Source organism: Odocoileus virginianus, chromosome 19, assembly GCF_023699985.2.
Source record: "Odocoileus virginianus isolate 20LAN1187 ecotype Illinois chromosome 19, Ovbor_1.2, whole genome shotgun sequence".
Lineage (NCBI taxonomy): Eukaryota > Metazoa > Chordata > Mammalia > Artiodactyla > Cervidae > Odocoileus > Odocoileus virginianus.
The window spans coordinates 23,032,095-23,046,335 of NC_069692.1; the positions used below are offsets into that span (position 1 = coordinate 23,032,095).

General features: G+C 38.5%; 1 protein-coding gene across 2 annotated transcripts in view; it reads right to left on the reverse strand.

Annotated features, from left to right (window-relative positions):
• Window positions 1-14,241, reverse strand: part of SLC16A10 (solute carrier family 16 member 10) — a 118,399-nt gene that overhangs the window by 36,694 nt on the left and 67,464 nt on the right. For both annotated transcript variants that reach the window (XM_020890380.2, XM_070449955.1), the window contains exons 2-3: window positions 10,441-10,585; window positions 5,085-5,547 (exon numbers count right to left, since the gene is read on the reverse strand). In XM_020890380.2, coding sequence (XP_020746039.1) covers window positions 5,085-5,547; window positions 10,441-10,585 — 608 coding nt within the window. The remainder of the gene's footprint in view (window positions 1-5,084; window positions 5,548-10,440; window positions 10,586-14,241) is intronic.

Sequence of the window (14,241 nt, forward strand, 5' to 3'; positions counted from 1 at the left end):
TGGAATTGCCATCTCCTGAGATAAGGAAGGCTAAGGACAGAACAGGTTTGGAGGACATGGGATAACCTTCAGGGCTGGACATGTTAAATCTGAAACATCTAGCAGTCCTCCAAGTGGAGGTATTAAGTAAGCAGCTGGCTATAAAAGTTTGGTGAAGAATTTAGTAAAGGGGTTTGGACTAAATACAAATTTTGAGCCACTGGCATATACATGATATCTGAACTCAGGAAATTAGATGAAATCATCATTTGGGATTAATATAGGAAAAGATCAAGAGGCAAGTCCCTTGATATTCAGAGTTGGGGTGAAAAAGAAGGAACCAGAAGGAACTATTAATAAGAGGACTAATGGACAGGTAGGAGGAAAACTAAAAGCATGTTATGTTTCTGAAAGGTAGTGAAGAAAAACTGAAGAAGAAGCCATAAAAACTTAATCCAAGTGACCTACAAGGGATTAATCTCCAAAATACAAATAGCACATGCAACTCAAATGAAAAAAACAACAAATAACCCAAACTAAAAATGGGCAGAATATCCAAACAGACATTTCTCCAAAGAAATATTTAATATACAAATGGCCAAAAGGCACACAAACAATGCTGAACATCACTAATTATTAGAGAAATGCAAACCAAGACTACAATGACGCGTCACGTCACATCAATCAGAAAGGCCATTATCAAAAAGCTACAAACAATAAATGCTGGAGAGGGTGTGTGGAAAAGGGAACCCTCTGGCACTGTTTGCGGGAACATAAATTGGTACAGTCACTATGGAGAACAGTACGGAGGCTCCTTAAGAAACTAAAATAGAACTACCATATGATCCAGCAATCCCACTCCTGGGCATGTAACCAGAGAAAAACATCCTCCGAAAGGATACACGCACGCCAGTGTTCTTAGCAGCACTGTTTACAATAGCCAGGACACGGAAGCAACCCAAAAGTCCATCGACAGAGGAGTGAATAAAGGAGACGTGGGACATACATACAATGGAATGTTACTCAGTCAGTAAAAAGAATGAAATAATGCCATTGGCAGCAACAGGGATGGACCTAGAGTGTCATAATGAGTGAAGTGAGTCAGACAGAGAAAGACAAATATGATGTCACCAATCTAAAAAAATCACACAAACTTATTTACAAAACAAAAGCAGACTCACAGACTCACAGGAGTTGGGGATGGACAAGTACACACTGCTACAATTAAAATGGATAACCAACAAGGACCTACTAAATAGCAACATGGAATTCTGCTCAGTGTTAATGTGGCAGGCTGGATGGGAAAGGAGTTTGGGGGAGAATGGATACATGTATATGTATGGCCGAGTCCCTTTGCTGTCCACCTGAAACTACTGTAACATTGTTAAGCGGTTATGCTCCAAGACAAAATAAAAAGTTTTAAAAAAATAAGACAAAATGGATAACCAACAAGAACACAGGGAACTCTGCTCAATATTATGTAACAATCTAAATGGGAAAAGAATTTGAAAAAGAATAGATACATGTATAACTGAACCACTTGGCTGTACACCTAAAAAACCAACACAACACTGATAATCAACTATACTCCAATATAAAATAAAAAGTTTAAAAAAAAAACCTTAACCTAGAAAACAAAACAACTCTCAGGAAAAAAAGGGCAATTCAGAAAAACTAAAGCAGCTGCTAACGGGAATGGTTATTTGGAAAGTTATGTCTCATCAAAATTAATCTATAATATTTGTATCCTTACTCTATTTCTTTAATTTTCTATCTATGAGATATGGGATGTTTACTAAACTTGTTACGATATTCATTTCATGATGTATACAATTCAAATGATTATGCTGTATACCTTAAACTTAGAATGTGCTGTACAACAATCATATCTCAATAAAACTAGAAGAAAAAAGATTCATAACCTCACAATAGAGATTACAACTGGAAGGCTTAAAAGAGATCATTTGACCCCTTCTAGGAAGCAACAGGATTCTTCATTTTTAAAAGTCAACTACTAAAAGAAAACTTTCAACCTTGCTCTGAGAGTAAGAATGCCACAAAGCATACATATTTTCTCTCAAATCATCACACACAGTCCAATAAGCAAGTAACCTTAGAATTTTTAACATAACCATGAAAGCACTTCACTGTATTTCTGAATCCTTCAAAGGAGACCTAGATAGAGAAATTATTTCCCTAATTAAAGATGCAGTTTTAACAGCAAAGCTCATGATTAAGGACCAATTCCAATCCTATGAAGCTTTTACTAACCACTTTCCCAAAGAGATACCATCTTTCTCCTTTGACTCATCCACTAAAACCAGACAATTCACCATCACATCATCTTAAATTTGAGTAACTCTCATTTTTATACCAGAACTGGAGAGATGCTTTACATACATTTATTTTGTCATCCTTACAACAATTCTGCGAAATTGGATTTATCCCTATTTTATAGATGTTGAAACTGATGGTTAGAGTCTGTTACCTAAGGTTACACAAGTATAAAGGGACAAAACCAGCATCTGCTTTACTCACTATGCAATACTGCCTCTTGCATGAAAGTATTACACTAGTAACTACCAGTCGCTGTGTCCTGGAACCCTGGACGAGTTTTTACACCTGTCAGTGCCTCATTCATGAAATAAGGATGGTACACTACAGGTACTGCCCTGTGGTGAAGATGAAATAAGGTAATGTATGTAAAACTCCTTTATAAACTGTAATTGTCGATGTTACTACTCAGAGTAGATTTTATGCTCCTTCAGCACAGGTTCTCATGCCTTACAGGCGTTTTCCCTTCAACATTCAATGTGAATTGAACACCATCTTACCAGTCCTTGGAAAGATTTCAGACACCTTTTCCCCCAGGGGAGGGAGGTGTTGTCCCACTGCATGAAGTCTGGATTGAGTATCGAACATCCCTAATCCAAACCTTAAACTACAACACAGTGACAAATTCAGTGTGCTCATCAAACATGAGATTTAAAACCACCTGCCCGGCATTTAACTGGTGTTTCCTCTCCACCACGCCTTTAGTGCCATAAGAGTTCGAAAGGGAGAAAAATCCCAAATGAAAAAAATGTCACATTTTGTAAGAAAACATGCCTGGAAGGAGGGAGAACAGGATAAGGCCTGGTTTGTTATCCGAGTTAACAGAGACCTTGTTGTTCTGTGTACAATCTGATTTACAGCCTCCTGATGACAGCAGTAACTATAACACTGTCTAACTCATCACTCATTACGAAATTTCATTTACTTTAAGAAAAAGACCAATAACATATTTATGAAATTTCTGAGGTAACACTCACTCCCCCTTCAATACAATGGACGTATCCAGTGGTATATCTGGGGATGGGAGCTGGTATGCCCCAGAGGAAGACCCTGCCAGGCATGTTCTCCGGGACACAGCAGGAGGAAACCAGCCCCTGCTATGCCATGGTTCTGGGGAAGCTGCTCAAAATCTTTGTTAATGATGGATCTGTTTTCCAGCCTGTAAATCATGAGCTAATATATTTATTCTGCCTACCTCACAAGTTTACTGTGAAGGTCAAATGAAATAATATATGTAAGTTAATTTACAAATTACATTACTAGAAATTACCAGAAATAACCAGATAATCACCTACCACTTGTTCTTTAGTACATGTCAGGTACTAGCGACTTAGCAGCAGCAGCAAAGTTAAGATAATGATTTCGCTAAGTGTTTTCACATTATAGTAACAAAGAGAATTTTTTTTAAAAAATCTACTCATCTCTGAAAAGGACACAACAAATGTTTTCTTATCTACGGAAGCGATGGAAGAAGTAACTGGTAAGGTTGATCTTCCTACAATGGATCTATGTACATATATGTATATATTCTAAATTATTTTCAGATGGTTTAACTATGTCTTCCTAAAAGAGTGAAAATGGACTCTCAGATCAAGATGTAGCCACAGACTTCATATGTGATAGCTGTCACATACCAGGTCATTTTACCTAGGAACTTGGTCTCTGCAAAATGCCTCATGGTTCAGAGTCCTAAAAACTAGTCCCTCTCCTTGTCTCCCCATTGATCATTCAAGCTACCTCCTTAAAACCTCTGGCAAAAAGAGAATAGGAGAATTAAGGATTCAAATGATCTTAGATCCAAGATCATGTCATTTACTAGCTGACCCCTTGACCCCAGTAATTCTCTGAACTACACTGCCAAATTGCGCCAGAATTTTAACTAGAGAAAAATTGCACAAGCGTCCAAAAGTAGACTGAAAGCTAGAAAAACTCCAAATCACAAACACAGTATACACATAAAAGAAAAACTTATCCTAGTACCATTTTTGTTTATCATTTATCAACTATGTTGAACTATAAATACATTTTCAGTCATAACAATAAGGATAAAGGAAGAAACATAATAATAATCACTTTTGAGCAAATTTTGCCAGGGGCAAATACTTTAGACACTGCTTACTCTTATTATAAGAGGTTGAAATTTGCCTTTGCAATATAAATAAGCAATATAAAGTGCCCAAGCACTTGAAATCCTAATTTCCTATGAAACCCTTGCTCTCTCTTGTTATTTGGAACTTGCTAACATTTCTCAAATAATCTTCCAAATGGAATTCCCATTTTTTCAGAAGTATCTCACAAGTAGACAAAGTGCTTCTTTGTGTCAAAGCCACTGGCTTTTACTATTTACCTAATTTTTGCACCCTTTTGTTGAAAAATAATTTATTGGTGTTGCCAAAATCATTGCACCATCTTTGTCCCTGATTATGATTAATAAGCCATTTGAACAAAAAGTGACCTGTCAACCTTTTTGTATAGATGACATTTGTTCCAACATTTTAGTGTTCTTTTAAAAAAAAACAAAGTTGGTTTTGTTTGTGTAGGTTTGGCAATCTTTTAAATACCAAAGCATACCATGAAACATATTCTCTATTTAATGATTGGATGACTGTGCTGACCTTGTCTTAGGAGACCTTGACTTTCAAGAGTCCCTGAACTACAACCAGGATAACATTTAAGGCCAATGTCAATCTGAGCTCTCTTGCTCTTCTGAGAAGCTTCTCTGTATGAAATAATGATATCTGTTACCAGCAAAGCCAGAGAGGCGTACTCACCAAGTGAACATAAGGTACAAAGTAGCCGAAAAGTGCAAGAGGTATTCCAATGGCCCACACTGCATATGCTGTCACCTTGAAGATGGCAAAATTGAACATTTTTTTTGGAGGACTGAACTTTCTCCTGGAAAAGAGGGAGAGTCTGTGGCCTCCTTTGGCTGTACCATCTTTCTCTTTGGCACTGGAAGCAAGAGGTCGGTAAGTGAAGCCAGCCAGAAAGAGAACAAACATGAAGATGCACAGGACCCTGAGGGTGTGGAAGAGGCCCACGCTGTCGGTCAGAAACCGCAAAAGGAAAGGCAGCAAAATTGTGAAGATGCTGCTGCCAGCAGTGACGATGCCGTTCACCAGTCCAAGGCGCTTCTTGAAATAGTGTCCCAAAATGACCAAGGAAGGTTGGTAGGCGAAGGAGCAGCCACAGGCAAATATGATTCCGTAGGTCAGGTACAGAGGCTCAATGGAGCTGTGCGAGGATGAAAAAGATGCAGAGCGGCTTTCATTATTTTTATCATGTGCTTGGAAGAATAAAGCCTTATGGTCAAAGTGGGTTTCAGTTAATCAACATATTTTCTACAAATAAAAATTAACCAAAAAGAGGTTAAAATCGTAATAAGAATACAACACTACAATATTTTAATTTCATCTGAACAGATAATAAAAAATGCCTTAATATGTGAAAAATGATCAGTAAGGTCCTCAGCGATTTGATCCCTCCCCTTTCTATCGACTTTCAGGAGAATCATGCAGCACTGGGTAAAAACTGTGATGCTCTCCAACTCAGAAATAAAGAGTGGTGCCAGGAAGGGCCTCAGTGACATTGACAATGATTAAACTACCAAAAAAAGAAAAAAACTAGTCTCAATAAAAGCTTCTAAAAAGTAGAATTTAACTATGAAAACTCTTTTCCTTAATGGAATTTTCCCAGGGGCTTATTAATCAGCAATCTACTCAAAGAGAAGGCTGTGTTTGATATTTTCTCCCCCGGCTTATGCAAGGAACGGTTGCACGGACAAGCAGTTGTGCGTCTGTGCGTTTTGCTGGCCTGAGGGCTGCAGACCAACCTTCGCCCTGTGCTGCACTGTTCTCAGTGTTGGGCAAGATAATGAGAAGTCATATTCTGATTGCAGGACTACCAAATGAAGTGCATTCACTACCGATCCCAGTCTGTAAGCTTTAGGGCCAGGCAAGTCTCAACAAAAATAATCAAAGGTTAAGAATTCTGTATTTAACCAAATAACTTAATTACACACTTCCGATGAAAGTAAAGGAACAGAGGGAATTCCCTGGCAGTCCACTGGTTAGGACTCAGCACTCTCACTGCCAAGGGCCTGGGTTCAATCCCCGGTCAGGAAACTAAGATCCCACAAGCTGCACAGTGCAACAAAAAAAAAAAGAAAAAAGAAAATGAACAAAAGAAAAGAGAAGGCTGAAGCAAGAGGAGGCTGCAGAGTGGAGGAAATTTTTAAAAAAAGAAAGTAAACACAGCATTACATTCTTTGAAACAATTAAGGAGTAAAAGAATGCTGAAGTTTTTTTTCTTTTGAAAATTCAGAAGGCTGTGTATCAGTAGTAAAGGCAAGCTCTTTATTAGAAACTAAGATAGATAAAGTTGGTTAATAATTAAATTTTGAACAATAATTGTAGCCTAGCAATATGCTGAGGTAATCACAAGGAACTCTAGAATCTGATAAAATTAAGGCAGGCTGGCAGTCCTCTCACTCTGAGATGCCCTTTCCCCATCTATTAATCTACGTAAAAACCATCTTCAAATCAGGCTCAAGAGCCAGTCCCTAATTCTCCCAAATTAATCTTACCTAACTCTGATCACTCTTTACCAAAACCCCACTTTTATTCAATAAACATATTTAATAGCTACTATGTTCCAGATACTTGATGAAAAAAATAATTTAAGTGTGGTTATGCCCTATTTCTTCTAGTCTGCTCAGTGACACCTACCTGAAATAACAAGAATGTAAAACAAAACATAAATAATATTTCACTCATTCTGCATCAGTTTTTTTCACATAAGTATTTTTCCAGATAACTGCAACAAGTTTCTTAAGGTGCCAATTTACTTTTATTTAACAATTTTAAAGGAAAAATCTAAATACATTTTTCTCTGCCTTCTTCAAAGTGTATGTTAAAAATAGTATTGACAGCACCATATTTTCATAAACAATGACAATATGTACAGTTACACTACATTATTGTAAAGCTGTCAGTTGGAAAACCAGAGAGCCAAGGACATAAATCAAGACATTCTTTTGCACACCATTTAAATACGGAGTGCTGGGTAAGATTAGCTTTGTATCTCTCCTACAGAGTAAAATACATCAGCTTTGTGATGGCATTTTCACTGCTGCTGGAACCTTCTTCACTTCTAATTTTCACTTCAGTAGCAGATAGTTCAAATAGTTGAAGTTTGACAACTGAGTAAGTGCAGTGTAAATCAGTAAGATATCAAGTATGCGTGAGAAAAGTATTCAAAGAAGAGACACTGATGCAGCAACCTGTAATCGCTAGAGAAGGCTTTCTTCAGAAGGCAGGATTTGAACTAGAGGAAAAAAAGGTCAGTCCACTGTTCAACACTTGGAATCTATCCCACATCTCCCCTTGTTCCTCTGTATGCTCTGAAAGTTCAGCAGCTTCTGATCAGTGGGTTAAATAATGAAACTGAACAGAAGATATGAGAGCATTATATGTAGTAAGGTAAAGATCCCTTCAAGACAGTTTGTTTTAGGCAGCGGTGGGGATGGGGGACCAAGAGAGAGAAAAAGAACTAGGTCACCACGTAAAATACATTTTATAATTTTTATTTCTCACTGGTCAAAAAAGTTTGAGCAACATTGCTTGCTGTAAGTAGGTGTGTGTATATGAATTTTGTCTACCAAACTAGGTAATAAGTTACATGAGTTTTTTTTTATCTCTTAGTCTCTCTCTCCACCAAAGCCTGAGTGTTAATACTTCAGCAAACGCTAAGGTCACTGACTGCCAATGGGTACCTGGAGGCTTCTGGACCATGCAGGGATCTGATGAGGCAGTGAGAACACAATACCGTATCAGAGATAAAGGAACTAAAAGTAAATGATCTCACAGAATCACCTAAGTAGAATATTATCCCAAACAAAACTGGTTTTTTATTTCTTTAAAAAACAACTTTAGAAGACAAGAACAAAGACAACTTTAAAAGTGGAATATTTATTTTCAAATGAGAAATAAAAACAATTGTGTAGAATCCAAATGAAATGTCTAAGGTGAAAGAAAGAGACTCACTTTAGAGCTGAGGAAGGGGTATGTGTGGGGAGAGTGGGGGTAAAACCAAGGATTCTGTTGATTCTGAATATTTAAAAATAAACAGGGTGGGACTTCCTTGGTGGTCCAGTGACTAAGGACTCCGAGTTTTCACACAGGGGCCTGGGTTTAATCCCTGGTTGGGAAGCTAAGCTTCCTCATGCTGTGTGGTGTGGCCAAAATAAAGATTAAAGAAACAAAAAATAAATAAGTAAACAGGGCAATGGCCAATGAACACATGAAAAGATGCTCAAGATCATTAATTAACAGAGAAATGCAAATTAAAACTACTATGAGGTATCTCCTCACAGCAGTCAGGATGGCCAGCATCAGAAAATCTACCAATAATAAATGCTGGAGAGGATGTGGAGAAAAGGGAACCCTCCTATACTGTTGGTGGGAATGTGAACTTACACAGCCATTAGCGAGAATAATATGAAAAAACTAGGAATTAATCTACCATATGACCCAGCAACTCCACTACTGGGCATATACCCTGAGAAAATCATAATCAAAAATGACACATGGACCCCAATGTTCACAGCAGCACTGTTTATGATAGCCAGGACATGGGAACAACCTAGATGTCCACTGACAGATGAATGAATAAGGAAGATGTGGTATATATACACAGTGGAATATTACTCGGCCATAAAAAGAACAAATTCAAGTCAGTTCTAGTGAGGTAGATGAGCCTAGAGTTATACAGAGTGAATAAGTCAGAAAGAGAAAAACAAATAAAGTATATTAGCCATATATATGAATCTAGAAAAATGGTATCGATGAACCTATTTTCAGGGAAGGAATGGAGACACAAATGTAGAGAATGGACTTGTGGACACAGTGGGGGAGGGAGAGAGTGGGATGGATGGAGAAAGTAGCATCAGCGTACATAAACTGTTAGGTGTAAGATGGACAGCTGCTGAGAAGGGAGCTGCGTGCTACAGGGAGCCCAGTCTTGCGCTCTGTGATGACCTGGAGGGATGGGATGGGTTGGGGGTAGGGAGGCTAGAGAGGAAGGGGATCTAAGTATAATCATGGCTATTCTGCATTGTTGTGTAGCAGAAACCAATGCAACATTGCAAAAAAAAGCCCTTTTTTTAAATTAAAAAAAAAAAAGAACAAATAAACAGGGCAAGCAATGTAAGTTTGTTTTTTTTTCCCTAGTAACTACAATAATGCTTTTCAACTAGAGCTTGAAGATAGCTAGGGAAGAGAAAGGGACAGGAAATGAAGATAAACCACAAAAGTAGACAGAGGATGGAAATCATCTAAGGGTTTTCCTGTTACGTGCTGCCGGTTAGCCAGAGCTACCCATTTAACCAGTGTTTCTCTATCCGGGGATTAGCCTGACAATGAAAGAGGATTTACAGGTTAAATAGGAGCTGGAGGGAGAGGTGCTTCCAAGGTAACTGTGCCCATCAGCTCTCTGCAGTTAGCTCCTCTGCAGTGCTTCTAATAGACACACGGAACAATGTATTGATAGGAATTTTTATTTTAAGCTGCATTTGATCACTTCATTTTGTCATGATCTTTTTAAATTTCAGCACTGTTCTTTCCCCCTCCCCCACCCCCCAAAAAAGGGCAGGCAGGAATTCTCTACCTGGGTTGAAATAAACAGCAAAGTCTAGATCTCATTAGTAAAAATATTTCACATCAAGCATATGAACAACCATTTCAAAATATCATCTCTTGTATGCTTTGGAACTCAGAATGAGTTGAACTGAAATTAAGGCCATTGCTTTAGACAACTTCACTGCTAGAATTTGAGATCTTCGGGATTTTTTTGTGAATGGAAAAAAACAAAAGGAGAAATATTTTTTCTTGGCTCCAGGGAACACATGTACCCTGACTGGCATCTCACTCTGAGGCACTGCAAGCAAAAGCATTCAAATTTACAAGCTCTGATTTACAAGCTGTGGACAGTGCATAAGTCACATGGCTTCAAGTTTTAAGCACTGAAAAGGAGGACTTTTTTTCCTTGCAAACAGCAAACTTTCTGAAAGGAAATCTGGAAGAGAGCTCACAGATTTTGAAAAGCAACATGAAGAAACCAAGTCCTTACCTTACAAAAGAACTTGATAAGAGTCCAGCAAATCCAACAGCAGCGCCCATGACAGCTGTTTTCGAACAACCAAATATGTCTGTGAAGACGCTGACAATCGGGCAGCAGAAGAAAATCATCCCCATGGAGAGAGAACCAACCCATGCTGCAAGAGAGGGGGAGATGGGCGACATTATGACACGGGGAATTCTGGTTGTTCTTATCTCATAGAATGTAAGATATAGTGAGAAAAGTACCAGTGCAGGAAAGATACTACTCAGATGGACGAATGGGGGAAGTTAGAATAACTAACAAAGCTGAATCATAGATCAAAGTGTTGGCAAGTACTCATTATAATTAGCAAAGCAATTATTTGTGTTTAGTGGAACTTCTGAAAAAAGTTTGTATCCTTAAATAAATCAAACATTATCCTGGGACCTAATCTCTATTCTGATAACTATGGTTTTAAGCAACTTCTAATCTGTGGGAAGAAATCTGTCTTCAAAAATTGAAACATATTTAGGAACCAATGCCTAAGTGATAAAACTGCAAAGAAATGATGACCACCGACCTCAACAGTGGTGAAACTTGAAGAAAAGGAGTTATAATCATATGGACACAGTAGTTAAGAATCAAACATCTGCGTAGAATCTGGGCTCTGTGCTTTTGTTAAAAGGAATCAAATCCACACAGGCAATTTATTGACCTAGATAGAGGTTACTGTATATTCACTTTATTCATAAAACACACACGTTTATCTTCTTTTTTGAAAGTATGTCAAAATTCACAATAGAAAAGATTAAAGAATCAGGTCATAATTTCCTGTTCTGATACTGTAAAGACAAAAACAAAAGGAAAGCAAAAGAGAGACATACCGAGTACAAATGATCATAAATTTGTGCCAAAGAAATGAGTGATCTTGTAAGACACTGAGTCTGTAAATTCTTAAAAAGTATAATGAACTAGTGAGCCCTAAGTGAACATGAGCTATAAAACAAGGAAATCCCTCAAGTCCCCAGCTCTGGAACTATCCAACAAATTCTTGGGCAAATCATTTCCTCTGAGTCTGTTTTCTCACCTTGAGAGGGGATTGAACACAGATCTTTCCAGAATTATTAAAGATTAGAGAAAATGTGTCTAAACCTCCACATCTAGCAGAGTGCTTAATAATGCAGAGTTTTAACAACAACAACAAATTCGTCTTATAAAATGAAATGATCTCCAGCATTCCACCCAGCTCTGACAGTCTACTAGTAAACCACTCTATTTCCTTAGCAAAGGAAGTGAAGTCCAGACAGACCCTGTACAAATGACTATTTGCTAATAATGGTATCCAAATAGAGCTTCACCAGACTAACAATTCTTTGCCTTCTTACATTTTAAGTTATTTTTTAATTATGTATATTTTATCAGCCATAATTTCTTTCCTTTCTTTCCTTACCAGAAAGGAGACAAAACACAATGAAGAGACTGTACAAACAATGCAGGCTTAGCTTAGGTGTTGGTGGGAGGGATTCAGAAGGGAACAGGAGAGAGGTGATGGGCGAGATAGCACAACCACAGCCCCGGCTGCACCCACTCAAGAAGTATGACTTTTTCAGTCCATGTTATATAAAAATGTTACTGATTTTTAACCATTTAATCTCATTCCAAAAAGATTTACTCATCTATCATGTTGCTGAAACAATCTAAACCAGTCTAGTCAGACTAGAAGAACAGCATCCTAACCTTTATTTTTGGATGAAGGTACTTGACAAGTGAAACGCCAACACTAAACAGGAAATCACCTTAAGAAATTCAAGAGAAAATATTCATATTGCAATAATGTTCAAAGAAGTCAAGGTATGTTTCAAGAAGAAAAACAAGTCTTTATGTGTTATCTAGGTATTGGTCTACCGTAACACCAAATGTGAAAATTTTTACAGAATCTTATGTCCACTGAACAAACACTAAGTGCAGGAAATAATCAAATACAACTTTGCTTTTGTCTCAACTGTTGTCTTAAAATGCACGCGTGGAGAAAATGTTCCGATGCCACTCACTGCATGAGCGCTTCAGCAAGCCCGCCTGATCCTTGTAGCCAGGGCCGAGTAACAGAAAGGCCTCAGTTGCTTTAGGTTACAAGCTAACCTTCACTAGGAAATCAAATCTTTTTTCCTCCGGAGGAGAGGAAGATCAGCTTGGTCTCTTTTCCCTGGCCCTTCTTCCCCTCCCTAGCTACTGCTCTCTCCAAAGTGGGCGGGCGTGAGACAGAGGGCTGCTCGGAGACAAGGCAAGGAGACTCCTACTTAACAGGTCCTGCCAAAAGGCCCGAATGGTGATGCCCGAAGCGGACGCTTTCCCTCAGAGGCACTTCCATGGGTTCCTGCAAGTCTCACCTCAGAGTTCCTTCTGGCTATGGCTCCACAGACAAGGACAGTTCACTCTCCTCCTGGCTTTCTGGCTGGTACTTAAAAGACTCACTGTTGGAGCCTCGTTGCCCTTCTAGACAGTTTATTTGGGCAGGGATCAAAACAGCTCCTCTCTCCTCCACTCAGCCTGCCGCTGCTCTGCAGGAAATATTCATGTTTCCTCTGCCCTGACAAACACTGGAGTGTGGGCAAATTCCACACGGCCCCCCTCCTGCCGTGGGAGCAGTCGGCCAGCTGCAGTTCTCTCCTTGTTGGATTTCTCACGGGATTCAGACCGCAGTCCTCTGTATCCCCTAACTGAAGAGAATTCTTTAAACCTCTAAGTGGTCCCTCTAAAGCTCCTCTCACTAGGTTATCAAGTGCAAGAGTGTGTACCCCAACTTCTCCCATGAGGGGTGGGTGGAAGGAAGCCACAGCATAATTTCATAAAAGAATCTTCACAAAATGCTCTTCCTTGACCCATAAATATCCTTCTTCTGGGTTTTAGAGCCTCTAACTGGTCCTTGAACTATCCCACTCTTGAATTTCACACTTCTGTACCTTAATGCCTCAGCTAAATTCCCAACATCTTTTTTTTTTTTTTTTTTTTGGCCACACTGCACAGCTTGAGGGATCTTAGTTCCCCTGCAACGGAATCAGGGGAATCCTAACCACTGGACTAGCAGGGAACTCAAGAAATCCTCCTTTTAGAAAATTTTTATTGGAGTATAGTTGATTTATAATGTTGTGTTAGTTTTGGACATATAGCAAAGTGAATCAGTTATACATATACATATATTCACTTTTTTTTTAAGATTCTTTTCCCATATAGGCCATCAGAGAATATTGAGTAGAGGTCTCTGTGCTATGCAGATTCTTATTAGTTATCTATTTATATACAGCAGTGCATAAATGCCAATCCCAATCTTCCGATTTATCCCCCCCCTCGTAATAATGTTTGTTTTCTACATCCATGACTCTATTTCTGCTTCATACATAAGTTCATTTATACCCTTCTTTTATATTCCACATATAAGTGATATCATATGGTATTTGTCTCTCTGTGTATAACTTACTTCACTCAGGATAATAATCTCTAGGCAAATCCATGTCACTGCAAATGACATTATTTCATTCTTTTCATGGCTGAGTAACATTGCATTGTATATATGTACCATGTCTTCTTTAACCATTTCTCTGTTGATGGACATTTACGGTGCTTCCATGCCCTGGCTATTGTAAATAGTGCTGCAATGAATACTGTGGTGCATGTATCTTTTCTAATTATGGTTTTCTCTGGGTATATGCCCAGGAGTGCGATTGTTGGGTCATATGGTAGTTCTATTTTTAGCTTTTTAAGGAACCCCCTTACAACATACTGTTCTCCATAGTGAGTGTACCAATTTACCTTCCCACCAACAGTGTAGGAGAG